This window comes from Petaurus breviceps, unplaced genomic scaffold (assembly GCF_028583685.1).
Source record: "Petaurus breviceps papuanus isolate PSGF00001 unplaced genomic scaffold, PetGlider_PUasm1.0 90865, whole genome shotgun sequence".
NCBI lineage: Eukaryota > Metazoa > Chordata > Mammalia > Diprotodontia > Petauridae > Petaurus > Petaurus breviceps.
Genome location: NW_027187367.1, coordinates 10,362,913 through 10,382,810, shown reverse-complemented (window position 1 = coordinate 10,382,810; position 19,898 = coordinate 10,362,913). Strand labels below are relative to the sequence as shown.

General features: G+C 36.7%; 1 protein-coding gene across 5 annotated transcripts in view; it reads left to right on the top strand.

The window, feature by feature from the left end:
* SRPK1 (SRSF protein kinase 1) overlaps nucleotides 1-19,898 on the top strand; it is an 81,217-nt gene that overhangs the window by 51,050 nt on the left and 10,269 nt on the right. For 2 of the 5 annotated variants that reach the window (XM_069073533.1, XM_069073531.1), the window contains exons 7-13: nucleotides 1,299-1,405; nucleotides 3,842-4,007; nucleotides 5,159-5,184; nucleotides 5,592-5,805; nucleotides 6,406-6,837; nucleotides 7,322-7,422; nucleotides 9,841-9,948. In XM_069073533.1, coding sequence (XP_068929634.1) covers nucleotides 1,299-1,405; nucleotides 3,842-4,007; nucleotides 5,159-5,184; nucleotides 5,592-5,805; nucleotides 6,406-6,837; nucleotides 7,322-7,422; nucleotides 9,841-9,948 — 1,154 coding nt within the window. Of the gene's footprint in view, nucleotides 1-1,298; nucleotides 1,406-3,841; nucleotides 4,008-5,158; nucleotides 5,185-5,591; nucleotides 5,806-6,402; nucleotides 6,838-7,321; nucleotides 7,423-9,840; nucleotides 9,949-19,224; nucleotides 19,521-19,898 lie in introns of all 5 variants that reach the window. The other 3 variants (XM_069073532.1, XM_069073529.1, XR_011165515.1) reach the window with 2 other exon arrangements.

Here is a 19,898-nt window from a genome sequence, read left to right as displayed (position 1 = left end):
AATTGTTTGGGATAAAGTTAGGATCCGAGGTGTAAAATTATATTTATTCATCATATAGAGGATATTGAAAGCACCAACAAAATATTAAGATCATAGCACTTGAAGGTTTGCAAAATGTTGTTTTGTTTATTATTTATATAAATGAAACATCGTTTCATTTGATCCTCACAATGATCCTGGCAGGCAAGTGCTATTATCTCCATTTTATATGTGAGGAAATTGAGACAGATAGAGGTTAAGTGATTTGCCCAGGATCACACAGCTTGTAAGAATGCTGAGGAAGGATTTGAATTCAAGCCCTTCCGTTTCCACTCAACTAACTAGTTGACACAAATGGATCAAAAGGGATGACTAAATATCTTGTTAACTTTCCATTTTTTAATTTCACATCAGCGTTTTCACCTATTACTGCAGTGAGAGAATATCTTATTAACTTTCCATTTTTCAGTTTCTCATATCAGCGTTTTCTTTTCACCTCTCACTGCAGTGAGGGAGTGATTTTCTTTTCTCTCCCAGGGCGCCCAGTCACAGATAGACAGAAGCTGAGGCAAAGTAGGAGAATGGGGTATGGGAGGAGTAGTGTGGTAATGGACAAACGAAGGGGTTTGAAACGATGGGAGGAAAAATATACCCCAGTGTATCAAGTACCTCCAGGGAAAACTGCTTCTTTGAGAAGTTACCTCACTTAAAAAGCTTTCATTGGATAGTGAAGTCACCCTGTATGTAGTTTTTTTTAAGTAAGTAAGGAAGGGAGGCATCAAGAGAATTGCATTTGGAAGAGTTATGAAGGCCTTTAGATGGAAATTCTCCATCTAAAAAAAAATCATGCTGAATTCTTTGACTAATTAGGGCAGATATAAGTAAAATGATAGAAATATTCAGAATTCCAAATAACTATAACTATAATTTCATTTTAAATTAAGCAAGTTAAAGGTTCTTTTATAAGCTGCTAAAGTAAATATAGAACATAAGTTCCTTTGAAAGTTTGCTCACAGATAGACATAAGCCTGTTAGATTTTGAGTTTGACGTCAAGGGAGGAGTTGAACTCCTATCAACAGTATGCTGTAATAGCCTAATCATGTGTTTATTGTATTTTTCTTGGAGGCCTAGATAACGTTAGTATTAGCTAACTAATTTTATCATTGACTGATATTTAGTCTTTAGAGTATCAGTCAATCAAGCATTTACTGAATTACACGTACTGTGTGCCTAAATGGAAATGCATTTTATTTTTTCCTCCACATTTTTGTAATTAGTATGCTTTCTATCTCTTTTATATCCTTAATCAACTCACAAGATATCTGTATGGTATTTGAAGTTTTGGGTCATCACCTGCTCAAGTGGATTATCAAGTCCAATTATCAGGGACTTCCACTTCCATGTGTCAAAAAAATCATCCAACAAGTATGTATTCTGGTCTCAGTCATTCTGCCATGGTCATCTTCTCTGGTGTAAGGAGCTATCAGTTTCCAAGATCAGTTTTATATATTGTAATGAGAATGTGTTCATTTTACATCATCTCATACAAAGTTGACCATTGAAGAAGAGTTAAGAGAAGACATCCTACCCCCACCACCAAACACACACACACACACACACACACGCACGCACACGCACGCACATCCCTACCTACCTTTGCAAAGGCAAGAGACTATAGGAATGGAGCACAACATATAATGTTATGATATTTTTTTAATAATTTAGTTAATTGTGTTGAACTTTTTTCTTCTTTAATAAAAGGAATAACCTTCCAAAGGGGAATAGGGGAGGGATATATTGGAAAGTGTGGTTGATGTAGAAAACAAAAGAGCAAAATTTTATTTTAAAACTTAATTATAACATGCTAGGATAATATCATTTGCAAAGGTGAGAGACTATAGGAATGGAGCACAACATATAATGTTATGATTTTTTTTTTAATAATTTAGTTAATTGTGTTGAACTTTTTTTCTTCTTTAATAAAAGGAATAACCTTCCAAAGGGGAATAGGGGAGGGATATATTGGAAAGTGTGGTTGGTGTAGAAAACAAAAGATAGCAAAATTTTATTTTAAAACTTAATTATAACATTCTAGGATAATAACATTTCAGAGTGGGTAAGGACCTTAAAGATCATCTAAACAGGGATTCTTCATCTGAGGTCCATGGACCTCCTAGGAAGGGAGATTTCAGTTGGTCTGTGAACTTGCATATGAAAAAATTACATCTTACTTTGCACGAATTTAGCATTTCTTACGATTATGAAAGTAGGCAACAAGCATTCTTAGAAGGGAATCTAGGATATAAAAAAGGGCTAAGAACTCCTGATTTAATCCAATTCATACCCATACATTTTTACAAATTAAGAAGCTATGATTTCTTTATGTGAGATTACTTGCCCAAAGCATGCAGGTAGTATGCAGCAGAGCAGGGAAGAACCTAAGTCTCTTGATTACAAAACTAATTTTCTTTATACATGTAAAGCCAGCACTTGTAAAACATGTTATTGAGTCAGGTTTCTAATTTGTCTACTTTAAAATAGATCTAAATGTATTAGGTACCTTACAGATTTATCCTATGTATATAGCTTTTGAATAATGAGAGAAAAAGAAATTTTTTTGTTGTTACTTTTAGAAATTAGAGGGTGTTCCTTTACAGAAAATACTAATTTTTTAATGGAAAATGATGAATATATTCATTATATTTTACTGAAGTGTTGGTATATTAAATAATTGTAACAATTACTAAAACATCCTAACATTTTAAAAAGTTTACTGATGTATTGTTTTGACACAGAAAACATACATAAGCTAAGTACATTTCACTCAAAACAGTATGTCAGTTAATAGGAAAGTTACATATTTTAATGACGAATGGATGAAAACCTTCTGTTGCTGTTATTTTGAGTTTGATTGTTTTTTAGTATACTGTACCATTCTTTTTTAAAAAATTATTTATTTTTAGTTTTCAACAATCACTTTGTACCATTTCTTTTTTAAAAAAAATTTTAATTAATTTGTTTGTTTACTTTAGTTTACATCATTCAGTTCCACAGTCCCTTGAGTTTCAAATTTTCTTCCCCGAGTGTGCCAGGAATCACCACCATCCTCCCCCCCCCCCATCATGGCAGCATGCGCTCAAATATAGATATACAAGTATCTTCATGTTAATCATTAGCCAGGTTGTAAAGAAGGATTATAACCGATGGAATGTACCATTCTTTCTTAAGAAGATCAAAGAATATTGTGGATATTCGTTGAATTGTTTAGAATCCTGGCCATTTAAAAATCCTGCATAGAGATTTTTGCAGTCATGGAAAACTAAGATGCCCAAAGATTAGAATGCATTGTGAAGAGGGGCTACTGTGGAATGTTGTACTAAGAAATAGAAAGACCCCTGTTCTTGTCCTGACTTGGTTATTGGTTAGTTCTGCTACCTTGAATAAATCCCTTCACTTCTCCAAACTTCATCTTCCTTTGTAAGATGAAAGGTCTAAAATTCTGTGACTTTAAGCCATTGGCAGGTGTGGGAATTAAATCTGTATCATTTGTTGACCCTTCTAATTTGTGCAAGTGAAATGAAGGGCAACAAACACATGTGGGATTTTGAACTTAAACTACCACACATTGGCACATATGCCCTGTCACCCCTGAAATACATTGCCAAACAGAATGGAAGAGTTCTTTGCTCCAGAGTTCTTGTCATTATTACTGCAGTAATATTTATTTTTCTTTTAAACCATTAATTTTATTCTTTGTAGTTGGAAAATTATATGGTACAATGTTCAAGGAAATAATTTCTTGCACCACTGTTTAACCCACATGTTTTTATTTACAAAACTTCTATTCCTCTTTAATCTCAGGTTCTTCAGGGACTGGATTATTTACATACCAAGTGCCGTATTATCCACACTGACATCAAACCAGAAAACATCCTTCTTTCTGTAAATGAGCAATATATCCGAAGGCTGGCTGCAGAAGCAACAGAATGGCAGAGATCTGGAGCCCCTCCACCTTCTGGCTCTGCAGGTGGTTAATTCTTTTTTGGATCTGCCTTTAATAAGAGTTTATAACAAAGTCTTATTCTTGTCCTTTTACAATATAGAACATTCTACTTTGTATAGGAAAAAGTCTTCTTCCCATCCTTTTACAATGTAGAACAGTCTGAAACCCATTTAAATTATACCAAAATACTTTTCCCTACAAGAAAGAAACGGGACAAGGGGCCATTTTTAGTAGAAATATTTCCTTGAAAAGTTCTCATCCCAAGCTGATTTCTTATGATTGCTCTAAGATGTTTTAATTCTCATGATTTGATGTTACAGTAAATCTTGCTTTGCATCTTATCTTACTATGATTTACATTCTTAAGAAGTTAGTGAGAATATGTGTAGCACTTGGGGTTTATGATTATTGATTGTTGAAAATAAATAAATTTCAACGAACTTCATTCATATTTAAGTTGAAAGTTGTTTCTTAGCCTTAGATTGAAGGGAGACTTAACTTGGCAAACCTTTTGCCTAAGTGAGAATACTGTTTCCTGATTAAACTCACCTAATGTGTGCAACATGTACAGTCCTGCCAGTTCATATATATACTCTTTGGAACATTTGCCTCCAATGGGTTTTCCAGTAGTTTGTGATCAATAATCATTAGAATTCTTTTCATCAGCGACTCTTTTATCATAGATCACAAATGTGTCCAGTGGAGAAACTACCTGAATTTTGTACTTTTAAAGTATAGGGTTTGCCTTATTTAGTGTTTGTCTATTCTCATTTTATGTTGGCAGATAAATGGTGTCAGAGGACTTCCTAACCTTCATTTTTCCTTGACTATTGTTTTTTTCCTTTTTTCTTTTTTCCCTTTCTTCCTTTCTTTCTCTTCCTTCCATTTCTTTCTTTTCTCTACCTCAGCCTAGGAAAAAAATTTTTTTTTTGAAAAGTCATGAAAAACAATAGTAATATACAGTATTTGATTGTTAGATACAGTTAAAAATTAAATGCAACATATGCATAGGCAGTTTCTATTTATTTTATTCACATTAAACAGATTTTTTTCAAACATGTACTCAGTCCATTCTTTCACAAATACATGATAGTCATTTCTAGTGCATAGGGTTTTTTTTGTTCATGATACCAATGTACATACTTAGATTTTATTTTTGTTTGTTTTTTTTTCCAGTCAGTACTGCTCCCCAACCTAAACCAGTGAGTATGATGTATTTAAATATTTAGTCTGTGGTCATGGAAGTTTTTCTCTGGGGTAATGGTTTGGTTGTATTCTAACCATTGAAAATTTTCTGTCCTTACTAAATATTCTCTTGCATGACTGCTTCTGCTGCTTCACATGTGATTTGTGTTGCTCTGATTTCATGAGTCATAGACAAAAAAAACAAACAAACCAGAAGGCTTGGTCTATTCCAAAGGCCAAGATTTGTACTCATATTCAGGGCACCATTCTTTAAAGTAAATGATGAAGCTTTATTGAGAAATGCCTTGTTGGAGAAAGTGAAGTGAGAATTAAGAATCAATACGAAAATTAACAGATAACTGTATCTTTGGTAATGGGTTAGTCATTACTTTAGAGCATTTTTTTTTCTGTAATCTTACTACAGGCAGACAAAATGTCCAAGAATAAGAAGAAGAAATTGAAGAAGAAGCAGAAACGCCAAGCTGAGTTACTGGAGAAACGAATGCAAGAAATTGAGGAAATGGAAAAAGAGTCAAGCCCTGGACAGAAACAACCAGAAAAGCAGGAAGACACTGAGAGCCCTGTTGAGAGACCCTTGACAGAAAACCCTCCAAGCAAAGAAGCCCAAGAAAAACTTGGTATGATCCAGTATTTACAAAAGTAGCATTATAACAGACATCAATATAATTTCTTATAATACATTGTTGGGTTGTTCTGGGAATTTCCAGATTGCTTTAGAACTTAATGCTAAATTTGCTGTAAGACTTGAGCAATTTATAGTTTTGACTATATAAGTCTAGGGTAGTGGTACTCAAGCTTTTGTGTTTCGGGGCCCCTTTACACTCTTAAAAATGGAAAATCTTCCCCCATAGAGCTTTGGCCTTATGTAGGTTATATCTATCAGTAGTTGCTATATTAGAAATTAAAACATCTTAGTATTATTATGAAAATAATTTTGACTTTGTAGACCCCCTGAAAAATTCTCAGGGATCTCCAGATCATACTTTGAGAATGGTTAGTCTCCAGTGAGTAGGAGAAGTTTAAGAAGCCCTCATCTAGGCTCTCAATTGACATGGATGATGATGACCCTTTTTCTCTGATGAAGAGAATTTTAAATATCACTTACATTTTCTTATCAGGCTATAGGCATTTAAAATGATTTTTTAACGTTCTTGTTTCTTAATATGATTTTCTCTTCTATTCTTCCTTTTTTGTGTTTGTGGTTTGTTTCCTAGAAGAGGACAGTGTCATTGTCCATGAGCAGACCCTTTTAATGGAAGGCAATACTGAGAATATTTCATCAGAAATCAATTGCAATGGAGTAATTGAAATAACTAATTATATCGAATGCAATAATGAAGAGTCAGAAAGGCTTAAGGAAGATCATCATAATGCCAATGATTGTGATGCCCAACCTTTGAAAGGGGAAGAAGTTAGCTTCCCAAACTCCCAAAATGGCAAGAGTAGTACACCTCAAGAAATAACAGACTCTTGTACAGCTTTACGTTCTGGGGTATCAGAAACCATGCTATATCAGCCATCTTCGGGTGATGATCACTCAGTAGAACAATCATTCAGTGAGCAGGAGATCAGCCAGCTGCAAGAGAGCATCCGGGCAGAGATACCCTCTGAAGATGAAAACGAAAATAATGGACCATTGGATAACAAAGGTACCCAAGATAGCCCAAAAGAGTGTAAAAGCACTTTTTTTTCCTTTAACGACATTTGTTGTTCCTGCTGGAGCTGAAGCATAACCACCTGTGCTGTCTCCCAGAGGTGAACACAGAAGTTGCAGAGCCAGTTGCAGTGTGTAAGCAGCCAGCTATCAATTTCAGGGGTTTTCACCTTCCACCAGCATGATTTCTGAAGGGGGCTACAGAGAGGGAATGTTTTTTCATTGATGATGAAATGTATCACCTGTCATTCAGGAAAAAATAGAACCCATTGAATACTTGGTGGGTGTGGTAGTTGCTTCCAATTTAAAGGTGTTGAGTTCAGGAATCAGAGGAGTTCTAATTCTGTGCTCTTCCTGTGTTAGATATCCTAGTTATCAATCAGGAGCTGTTTGTTATCTCGGTGAGAATGATGTGACAGATGACATTGTTTCTTGGTTGATAATTATTGTTCTTGTTAACTTGTACATATTGTCTTCAGGAAAATCTTCTGCTGGGAATTTTCTTCTTAATCCCCTTGAGCCCAAAAATGCAGAAAAACTCAAAGTGAAGATTGCTGATCTCGGCAATGCGTGCTGGGTGGTGAGTTAAATATGCTGCCTCCTGATAGCCCAATAGCCCGCTAATCTTCTCTAGGAAGATGACTCCAGCCCTCTCGTGAGCTCAGGTTCCTTTTTTTCCTTCCCTGCTCTTCTTATTCACTTCCATATCCAGTCTGCTGCTAAGTCTGATAGATGATGACTCTTTCATGTAAATCCCCCTTTTCTCCATGCACACCAGCCACACTCTGTAAGCCCTCATCACTTCTTATTTGAACTAGCATTCTCACTGTGTTTCTCTGTAGCCAGCCTCTCTCCTTTTCGGTACATTGTCCACACATCTGCCAAACAGTGATTGCTAAGCACAGGTTCTGGCAACTTCACTCCCTGATCAGGCATGTTCAGTGGCTTCCTCTTGGCCTCCAGAATTAAATCCTTTCACACTTTCAATCTCCAGCACATTCTATTTCCACAGTCTGTGTTTCCAGAAACATTAATCACCTTTACGTCCTCTTAAGTTCCAGCCAAATGAGTATCTTGGCTGTTTTTTCTCTCTATTTTGTCTCCTTTTCTCCACCCACGTTGTTCCCCTCTCTTAGAATCCCTAGCTCCCTTCAAGGCTCAGCTCAGGTACTTCCCAGCTTCCTACACGAGGCTTTTCTTCCTCTAGTTGTTAATGCTTCACCTCCCCCCCCCCCCAAAAAAAAAAAAAAAGTTACTTGGTACTTATTTTTTATCTATTGTACATAGTTTGTATTTACTTTACTTTGTATTATGTGTTCATACCCTAACCTTTCCTGCCACTATAGAATACAGGATCTTTGAAGGCAGGGCCCATGTTTTATCTTTTTATCTCTGGCCCCTAACACAGGGCCTGGCACACACTCTTTGTGCTTAACAAATTCTTAAGGAATTCAATCGAGGATGTTTTGAGCCTGACTGTCAGACAGAATTTTTGGAGCATTAGTCACTTGTGCAATGTCCTTTCCATTAGATGTGTAAGTCACAAGATAATTGATTTTCATTGCGTTGCTTGCAGTATAACATAATAAACTTGGTACAGAGGCATTTAAGAGGTTTAAATGCCTCCTCTGGGCAGTAAGACAGTTAGGGAAGAGCTTAGAAACTAGCTTATCAAATCTTGATAGCTTGGTTTTTTTAAAAATATGGTGTAAAACTTAATCCTAGCCCACTGCTCTTAAATGTCTTACTTGAAGTGCACATCTACTATTCATAACTTTAGTAATCATCTTTGTGGCTATAATGCCAAAATCTTCATCTTGAACTCTTACCTGCAGTCCCACGTCACCTGGTGTATCTCTTCTTGTATGTTCTATCACCTCAGATTCAGTGTGTCAGACTGAAATGATCATTTACCCAACTAAGACCAGCTATTCCCAACCATTCTGTTAGTTATTGCCACCATTCTTATAACCTCCTAGGGTCACAAATTCTGATAACCTGCAGCCTCAGAGTTGTTTTAGATTAATTTCTCTCCTTTGTCCCCCTATTCAGGAATTTACCAGGTTGCACCCAGTAGATTGTCAGATCTAACCAATTTCATGTCTCTTAGGTTTGATTTGATGATGATTCTTTGATCACTACTTTGGTTCAACTCTTTACCATCATACCTCTGGCCTGTATTACAGCAAAGTCTTTCTGGCTAGCATTCTTGCCAACATACCGTAGTTACCATATTAAACTTGCCCATAACACCATTTTCATGGAACAAGAGTAGAGATAGCCCTTTATCACCTGTGAGATAAAATTGAAAGTCCTCAGCCTGGCATTTGGTTTACTTCATCTTCTCACTCTCCTCCTCCCCCTTCTCTCTCCCTCTCTCCTCTATCTCTCTCTCTCTCTCTCTCTCTCTCTCTCTCTCTCTCTTTTCGGAATGAGTCCTTCTTGATGGTCAGGACTGTCTTCCTACATAAATACTTTCCCTCTCTTGGACCCACAGTGATTCAATCTTTATTTTAATTTCTTTGGCACTTGTGTATCTATCAGCATGTTTTCACCATTTATTTCAATAATACTTTGAGATTTCAGGTTTTCATGTGTCATGCATTCGAAGAATGTATACAAATTGTTGACATTTTTTATTCTAAATTTGTATTTCTAAAGGAAAATTCTGCTTAGAACTAATAAAACCAACATGTTAATTTAATAAATGAGAGTAGAAAACGTGATACAGTGGAAAGAACCCTGCAGTTGGAGTCAGAGGATCTAGCTTCATATCCTAGCTCTTCTGTTATCTCTGTGATATTAAGCAAGATACTTAACATTTTAGGGGCTCAAATTCCTCATGCTTAAAATGATGTACTTTGTAGTTTCTCCCAACTTATGCTTATGTAAAATTTTATTTGAAAAGTTTTAAAAGCTGTTGTTATATGATCCATGTGTCACTTTCTAAGAATTAAATGAATGTTAACACATTTCCCATTTGCTTCATTTACCTCAGCACAAACATTTCACTGAAGATATTCAGACAAGGCAGTATCGATCCCTGGAAGTACTAATTGGATCTGGTTATAATACTCCTGCTGACATTTGGAGCACAGCATGTATGGTAAGTTTCACCATTCCTGTTTGACTATGTATTTTGCCCTAGAATGACACACAAATCAATCAAAATAAGGATATGGTAGTTTTTGATGTAGCTGCCCATATTGAAAATGCAGAAGCTAGTCATTTAGGTTTGCTTCTAAAAGCTATATCAGGAACATCTGTTGTGTGCCATTCACTGCCTTCTAAGTTCCCATTGAGCTGAAAGAACCAAATAAGCATCAGCTGCTGAAGCAGTTGCTGGGGGGGGGGGGCGGCGGCGGGCGGTTGATTGCAAGATTTGGTTCAAGTGCTTTTGTTATGTGCTCTCTACCTCCAACTCCATGTTCTAAAAACCATTGCAATACAGCTTCCACCTTCCTGAACTGGCTGCCAAAAAATATAGTAAGGATTCTTCGTAAGGTTTCGTTGGTGTGTATATTTAAGAGCCACAGCACTAATGTGGTTAACCCTCAGGAGTATTTAATTGCTTGGCTATAATTGTTAGTCAGTTTTTGAAGTGTCACAGATAGGCATTGAGTTTTAAGAATGGTAATTAACAGACTGGAGGTTTAAGTATATGATATGATGAGAGAAAGGTATTCTTTCAAAGCATTTCTATGAGAATTCTTTTTGTAGGAAGACACAAAGAAGAATAGTAAATAGTAGAATTTTTAAATGTTTGCAAATTCTGCTGAGTTATTAGTGGGAATGTGAATTATTTCATCAAAGTTGTGAGAGGCCTTGCATCAAACCATTTTGGTCATTTTGGGAAAACTTTGAACTTTCAGAATTGTGCTGCTAGAACAGAAAAAAAAAAGCCAGAAAGAATCTTTTCTCTGTTTCTTCACTTGGTAGCCCTATGAAGAAGCTCCTCTCCTCTAGTTTGCTCCCTTCTATACAGAGGAAATAAAGCTTTGGACATGTGAGCTTTGCAGAAGATGGGAAAGAATACCACTCCTGCCTTGAACTGATCAGTCAGGCTATTAGTACTCACACTCTGACTTCACTTCCCTCCCTCTCTAATCTTGACTGCATAGTTCATTGTTCATTGTTCATCCCTAGCCAAATGTTAGCACTGATTACTTCCATTATCTGACACTTCCACACCTGCTTCTGTTCTTCTAAATGGAGATAAAGGAAGTCACACAACTATGCTGAATTGGGTATACTATAAATTCGTGTTATCCAACTTCAGCTGGGTCTTCAATACATAACAAGGCCGATGTCGATCCTTTTATTCCCTAATTGATTCCCCTACCTCACTCCCCACAAAAGCTGTTTTCAGACCTTCTCTTCTCAAACCTCCCACATCTCCACCTTTTGCCTTTTCCTGAGGAAAATTCAACATGAGAGCTTTGCTGCCCTTATCTTTGTCTCAAAACCCCATATCTCCTGCTCTCTCCTTTGTCCTAATCTCTAACAAAGATGTGACCCTTTTCCTTGCCAGTACTACATACCCTCTATAACTAGCTGTATAACCATGGGCAGACCACTACTTCTCAGAGTCCTAGTTAAAATACCTCTCATTGTTAAGGGCCAAACAATAATTCTGCTCCTTTGAGTTGAGTGTTTTAAATATTTGAAGACAGTCACGTTATATATTTGTCTTTTTTAGACTGAGCACCTCTTAATTCCTTTAATGAATCCTTGATTTTGAGATTCTTTAACATTGTCATCACCATCATTTGGACTTATTCAAGCTTATCAGTGTCTTTCCTAAAATCTAGTGCCTGAATTAGTACTGCAAAACTTGTGTTTGTGAAAATAAAGTAATATGATAGGATAGCCAGAACAGCTAACACAATCTTTAGGATATATTACTTGAAATATAGTGTTTAGAGGAGTTAGGACTTTATACCTATTAAATTTTTTCATATTACATGGTCTGTTCTATTCTAACCGGTTATGAACATTTGGATCATCCAGGGTAGTATCTACATGCCATCTTCAAATCGGATAAGCAATCCATATATATCTTCATCAAAGTAATTGATTAGTTTTACAGGACTGAAGCAGGATCAATAGGGCACTTCAAGATCTCACTTAAGGTTGATGTCCATTAATTACTGTTCTCACGTTCCAGTTATTCAGCCCCTTCAGAATTCAGTACACTTAATTATATGTACTGTTATCTAGTACACACCTTTCCATATTTTCCACAAAGATACCATGAGCAACTGTGTCTAGGAAGATGATACATAGCAGATTTTGTTTAGTGTTTTCCTCCTAGAATATTATGAAATGTGGTCACTTTCTCTTAAAGAGTCCCATCACTTCTTTCCCCAATCAGTTCATTGGTCAGAATCAGACCTAGATTCAGTCTTTTCTGAAAGATAAAATGATCAACAGAACATCCTTAAAAGCCTTTCCCAGTGTCATCTTCTTTTCCCTTTGTCACTTGAAATTGAAGTGGTAGCTGTGACAAAAATGTCATTTGACACTATAGTTGTAGCAACAACAAAAAGGCAGAAGGCTGTGAGAAACATAATTAAATTTGACCCAATGCCCTTCCTAGGGAATGCTGAATTGTGGCTGGGAGACAGCTGTCATAACTCATGTTCATTGTCGGTGTTGCTAGGATTCCATTTCAGAGCCCATGGATGTCACTGGAAGTTGCTGCACTATGTGTAGTTCAGGTTCTGACACTCAAGCCCTTTGGTTTATTAAACCAGGGGCAGGGAACCTCCACCCTCAAGGCCACATGTGGCCTTCTAGATCCTCAAGTGCAGTCCTTTGACTGAATCCAAACTTCACAGAATAAAAGGATTTGTTCTGTAAAACTTGGATTCAGTCAGAAGGCCATACCCAAGGACCTAGAAGGCCACTGGGTAGCCCATCTACTTCCCCATGTCAGAGAAGGAATTTAAGGAGAGGACATTTATGAGGACTTGAGGAGGAAGTGATCTAGGCCAGGGGTGGGGAACCTGGATTTGGATTCAGTCAAAGGGATGCACTTGAGGACCTTATGGGCCACATAAGGTTGTGTGCACTCAAGGCTGCAGGTTTCCCACCCCTGAACTTCAAAACATCCAAACGTGTTCTTGCCATTCACAGCTAAGAGATCTGTTCATTTTATGGTACCACAAATTGCTGCTATGCTTACCTGGCAAGTGATCCATCTAATGGTCATACTGAGTTGCACTGGACAGGCTTCTGTAAATGGTCCCTGGATTAAAACATCTTATTACTGTTTTCTGACAGATTCCATACTCTCTCAACTCTCTCTCCAAGGCAAATCAAATTATCATGCACATGAACACTCAACTTAAAGATCAGAATGGAGATTTGCTTCTTCCCAATTCATTTTTCTTTAATCATTGTTACTTCCTAATGATTTCTCTACCATCTTTAGATAGAATCCTGCCTTGTAATAGTCAGATGGAATAAATCACACTAGCCATGACTGACAATTGAGTTCTTATTCTTATAAATACTCCACAATCTCTTTGACAAGTGAAGGTTATTAGTATGTTTTACATCAGTCCCCTGAAGTCACAATTAGGTGTTGTATCAGTGACAATTCTGTTGTTTTCTTTTACATTGTGGTTCTTCCCTAAAATTTTCTCCTTGTTCCTCTTACTTTCTTACAGTGTAGTAATAAAACTTTCACCACATTCAGTGGTGAAACACCCACTTTGCTTTCCTCAAAAGAGCTTTTTGCCACCACAAATAGTGCTGCCATATAAATATTTTGGTGTATATTGGGACCTTTCCGTCTGTTTTCGATCTGTTGGGGCGGGGGGGGGGGGGGTCTGTGTGCTTGCCTAGTAATGGTGTTAATGAACCAAAGAATAGGCATAGTTGAGTGACTTTTGGGGTATAATTCCAAATTCTTTCCAGAATGGTTGGACCAATTCACACCTCTACCCACAGTATATTAGGATGTCTTTCCACAGCCCCAACAACATTTGCCATTCTTGTCCTTTGTTTTATCTTTACCTATTTGCTTTGTAGGAGTTGAATCTTCAAGTGGTTTTATTTTACATTTTACTTTACAGTGTGATTTGGAGCAATCTTTCATATGATTATTAATTGCATTACTACTTTTAAAAACTGCTTCATGTCTTTTTCTCCAGTTATCTATTGAGAATGGCTTTTGTTCTTATATATTAGTACTAATTACTTTTATCTTGGTTATTGGATCTTTATCAGAGGAATTTGCTGCAGAGATTTTTCCTGTTCTGCTGTTTCCATTTTAATTTCAACTGAATTTTTTTGTTTATGCATAATTTATAATCATGTCTATTAATTTTAAAGATCACGATCTCTGTACCTTATTTGTTTTAAGAATTTTCCCATTAAAGATGGTTATCTAATGGTATTTTCTACCTTCTGATTTTTTTATGATGTGTCTTTTTATATTTAGACCTTGTTATTGTTTAGAGCTTTTTTGTAGTATATGGTATAAGGTGTCATTCTGGACCTGTCATGAGAATAGTTGCAATTTTCTTAGTAGTTTTTGTTGAATAAGGATAGTCTTTGGTCTAGAAGTTTGTCCTCTTGGATTTCTAAAAAACTAGGCTGCTGTTTAGGTTTCTAGTGTATCTCATCTGCCTAGCCTGTGAACTTTGCTGTTTTGTTTGGTTTTTTAAATCGTATCAGATAGTTTTGATAATTATTAAGAGTTGCCTTGGTCCCTAAGAGGTTAAAGGATTTGTGCAGGATGTTTCCAAGGCAGGACTTGAACTCAGGTCTTTGTAATCCAAGACCAGCTCAGTGTTTACCCGTGACTTTGCCTTTCAGGTTTAATGATTCTTTTTTGTAATAAACTTTGAGACCTGGTGTCCCCACTGCACCCTTCACTTCCCATTATATCACTTTATATTCTTGACCTTTTTTTCCTTTGTAATAACTAGTTAGTATTTTTATAATACTTTAAGGTTTACAATGTACTTTTCAAATATCTCTCAGATTAATTTTGTCATTTTTATAGATCTGTGAAGTAACTTCTCAGCACTTTTATGTGAGACTAAAGCTGTAAATCAATTTAGGCAGTATTGTTTGTTGTTGTTATTGTCATATCAGCCAAACACCCTCAGCCCTTCTAATATTCTAGGTTGTATCACTAAAATGGGACAGTAGAGAAAGGAGATAGGCTAGCCATTTGAGAGTCATGTCTCAATTATCTTCTAGCTAAAACATTGGCTTTCTGAAGCCATGTTGATTTGCTGTGACCACCACACACTTTGAACAAATTAAGGCTATAAGGCACATAATTTCTATGGAAATGGACCAGAATCACAGTCTAATTATGGTTGACCCTGTCTTAGTTGGAATACAAGTTTATGCTCATAAAATGGTGTCAGAGTTTAGGGATGAAATCTCAAGACTATCCCTGATAGGTGTACAAAATGGTGTTAGATTTCAGGGATGAAGTTTTAATCCAAATTTTATATCTCTCTTCTGCTTAAGTTTTATGTGAGATGTTGTTTTTGAGAGTTTAGACTGATTTGTCCCTTTTCTCCAAATACCTCAATATCTTAGGTATCAATGATGTTACCACTGTTTTCTTGAGGGGCACTAAATCAGTTTTTCCATTTCAGATAGCATCTAGAGTACTGTTCAAAAGTATAATATTCTTTACAGTTGCCTGGTTTCTTTTACCTGTCAGAACATGAAAACAGCCTTGTTTTCTATTTCTGGAGCACAACTACTTTCTCTTGATAGTATAGCAATTCGATGCCTCAAGCAAACTATTTTACTTCCTGTACTATTTGTTAGGCTTTAGAACCAAGGCAGAAGAAAAAATAACCTTTATATGGCCATGAATACAAAAAGACTTACTGGGGCAGCTAGGTGGCGCAGTGAGTAGAGCTCTGGCCCTGGAGTCAGGAGGACCTGAGTTTGGATCTGGCCTCAGACGCTTAACACACACACAAACTAGCCCTGTGACCTTGGGCAAGTTACTTAACCCCAGTTGCCCTCCAAAAAGCAAAAAAAGACACCAGATTTTTGGAATGCTTAACTTATGAGTAACATCGTGACTTTTTGCACCCAAATCCAGCTATCATTTTGCTGCTAAGTATGAGAGTTTTAAATTGGGTACAGTTTGTTGTTTTAAAAAAAGGTAAAATCTGGACTAGGAGAACATTGTACATAGTAACAGCAACATTGTACGATGACCAACTTTGATAGATTTAGCTCTTCTTAGCAATACAATGATTTAAGACAGTTCTAAGGGACTCATAATGGAAAATGCTATCTACTTCTGGAGAAAGAACTATGGAGTCTAAATGTAGATTGAAGCATGCTATCTTCTTTTTTTTCCCTCATGGTTTTTTTCTTTTTCATGGTTTTTCCCTTTTCTGATTCTTCTTTCACAGCATGAATGATGGTAAAATATGTGTAATATGATTGTACATGCATAGCCTATATCAGATTGCATGCCATCTTTGGGAGGGGAGAGGGAGAAAAAGATTTGGAACTCAATCTTATAAAAGTGAGTATTGAAAACTAAAAAAAATAAATTTTTAAAGTAACCATCTAGCCTAAGATTACAAATTAAAAAAGTAAATCTGGGCCATCTCTAATAAGAAAAATATCCCTTTTATCACTCATATCTTCTTACATCTATACTATAGTAGTTGTTTAAGATTAGGGAACCATTCTAAGTGCTTATTACAAAACACATGTAGTTGATTCAGGAAGTCTTTTTTCAAAAAAAACTTCAGTAAATTCTTGTTCATTTGTTTTGACACTAATCTATGCTGCTTGGCTCACTGCCTAGCGGAGCCACCTCAGGTCTCACCTAAGTACTCTTTCTGTGTCATCTGCTTCAATCTTCCTTATACATCTTAGGGAACTGGGAGGAGTGTGTTCTAAGAGAACAACCTAAATTAATTAACTGAGGGTGCAGTTATCAGAGCTAGCTGACAGACTCCTACAGCTATCCACCATCTACCCCCCCCCCCAAAAAAAAAATCCTCTTTTAACGAGAAGCAAAAGGAAAGGAGAGTTGGAAAGCCATCAGATATAACTTAAAGGTTGAATCTGAAAAAAGTAGGGTTCTGAACATCTGAAAAAAATAATAGAAAAGAGCATTGGAAACCCACATAAATCATACTAAAATATTAGGGTCAGCACACATAGGAATAGAAGAAAGAGGTTTTACTTGCAAGTAAACCTGAGAACTTTTTAAAGTGGAGCATTACTTATATTCCCAGCTTGTCTCACTTCTGATCCAGTTTCTCTGTTAAGCTGGTCTTCTCATCTTACCACTCCACTCTCCTTCCCTTTTAATATATCTACAACCTCAATTGTTGACTCTTGTGTCAGTCTTTATCAGTAGAACTGCACTGCTCAGTAACTAGAGGAGATTGGAGAAAGCACTTTGCTTAACAAGTTCTTCAACCAGTCATCAATGATGTCATGGCTAGGGAAGAGGGTATAAAGATCTTGTCAGCATCTTTTGCTGGGGTTTCCTTGTATCAGTATATTTGGCTCTATAGTGAAATCCCTTCTGATCATTTTTTTCTTCACAGAGACCTGTCAAACTCAAAAGCTGTTTTTTTTTCCCACTAATATTTATTTCTCCCACTGTTGCTATCCTAGTAAATCTCTTTAGGAAGAGGAGAGTGGCACTGGTGTGTATCTTCTATAGACTGTCTCCTTTAGAAAGAGTTCTAAAAACACTTGAAACTCCTATTAAATACATTATATATTGCATTTAGCTTTAATCTCTACCATCCTGCTGTAGTTGCTGAAGTTCTCCCAAAGAATGTTTCTTCTAAATACATTTCTGTGATTGCTCTCTGAAAGTCCTACAGAAATGACATTCATTAAATATTACCCTTAGCAATAGTAATCAAATGATAGGATACAGTTTTACCAAATACCATTTGGAGGTACAGTTTTCTGTGCTTCTCTAGAGGTAGCCCACTACATTCCAGGTAAGTTTACAAATTTCTTTTTTTTTTAGCTAGTTTGTCTTTTTGATGAAGATTCAGTTCTCAGGCCTTTGGTGAAGAGGGTTAAGTAGTACAATTGGTTCTCTTTGAGAATAGCTGAGTAATAGAATAGCTGAATAATAATAAATAGCTTAGCACACCTCTCCATAGAGAGATGGAAGAAGCTGTCCCATGCCGTGGGTTAAGAGTAGGCAGGTGTGAAAGAATGGTTTTAGTCCTGGGTCCTGAGTCCAAGAGTGGTTACCGGGATGTACTGGGGAGGAATGACAGGGAGATTAATCATGATATGGATGCAGGCTTAGAGTGAAGCATCCAGCTGGGAAAATAGCTTGGAGTCAGAAAAGCCATCTGGCCTCTTAGCACCTTTTGGAAATGGTTGTCTTAGAAAGATCTCTAGTCAGTCGCAGGTAGCTCTTAACAAGTAATTTAGACACATACAGAAAGTTTGCTTCATAATCTCAACAGCCTTCCCTCACCTCATGAGACAAGGATTGAATAAATTTAAATGTCAAATACTCAACCTTCCCCTCTCCTCAAATTACTCCTCATTCTCCTCTTTGGCTTTGTGTTCCCTTTTCATTTGCAGCTGTTCTCAGAAAAAGTCTCTGGTCAGTGTGGATTTTTCCTCCCTATTCCCTCAGTTGTAATAATTATGATAATGAACACTGGTAGCTTGAAATCAGTCTCCAGAACTAAGGAATTTTTGACTCATGGTGGGGAAAGGCGTTAGTTACTACTAGCATCTTCTGAGTTCAGACAGCCCTTAATTGAGTTGAACCATTGTACCAATCTAAAAGGGTAGGGTAAGGACTTCTAGAACAAGAGGGTGCATGTAGGAGGGAAAGAGCAGCTCCTTGTCTTCTTAGCTTTCCATTATTCCCTTTCATTTCATTGAACCTAGAAAGATATACTGCTTTTTCATCTTCTTCCTGCTGCCCCATTGCAATATCCAGAAATCTGTCTCCCTGATGTCTCAGCAGAGTTCCAAATTGTTAGGAGATTCCAGTTAACCACCCTTGCCTTTATAATTCCAGGTGGTTATGGTTTGCAGGTCATTTACATAAGACATTTGAATTATTTCAACATACATAGGATATGTTTTTAAATAAACATTATGGTGTGTCTTTTCTGTATTCTATATTGATAGACTTTTATTAAACAAAATTTGAATAAAACCTAGTGATTCTAGTGTGGTTAAAAGTAGATTCTGTGTTCACTTTTTATAGCTTCTGGAGTGGAGCTAAATGTATTATTAATGTAAACAGGACAAGACCTTTTTGTTAGCTTTACCCAATAGTAATAACTATTTCTTCTCCCCAGATGCCTCTTGAAAAGAGTGCTCTGAATTTGTAGTGGAAAACTAAACTTCCTTTTTTCCTTCTTTTAAACAGACTTTATCCTTCCAGCCTCCAGCCTTACTCTGGAATTTTATTTCCCTCTGGTAGGGATTGTTGAAGAAAGGAAAATTTGACTCATCTGTTAATTCCTTTTTCCAACCATAACATGTCCAGCACTTCAGCCCTTCCTAAATATTGTCAGATCTAAGACCAAAATCAGGGCCCTCAAGTTTTGTATGTTGAGCACATCTACAGCTTGGGAAGCCCTCTCCAGGGATAAAGCATCAGGGTGGAACCTTAAAGACTCTACCCCGTGATTCACAGATCTGAGACTACCTCCTGACTACCAGGTGAGACAGTCAACCCACTAATAAAATTGTTGGACATGTTATCTTAGAGAAAAGGAGTTAGTGGGAGAGTCATTATTTTCTTTTGGGGAATCACTGCATGGCACTTTCTGACCACATATTCATGTTGCCTCCTAAGCAGTATCAGACTTCCCTTCTTCTACGTGTATACTGTCCCATGTGGCTTCTGCATGTCATTTTCTGGTCCTGGATGTTTTGGTTAATTTGGTTTTAAATTTTCAAATAAAATTTTTCATGTTGCCATTGGGATCAGGTTTTTCTTAAGAAAATATTGACTGAAGAAGGATATAGTGACTAGATTGCTAGATTTTGAGGAGTCACGTGTCTTGAATTTTATACTTGGCCTAGACTCCCACTGTA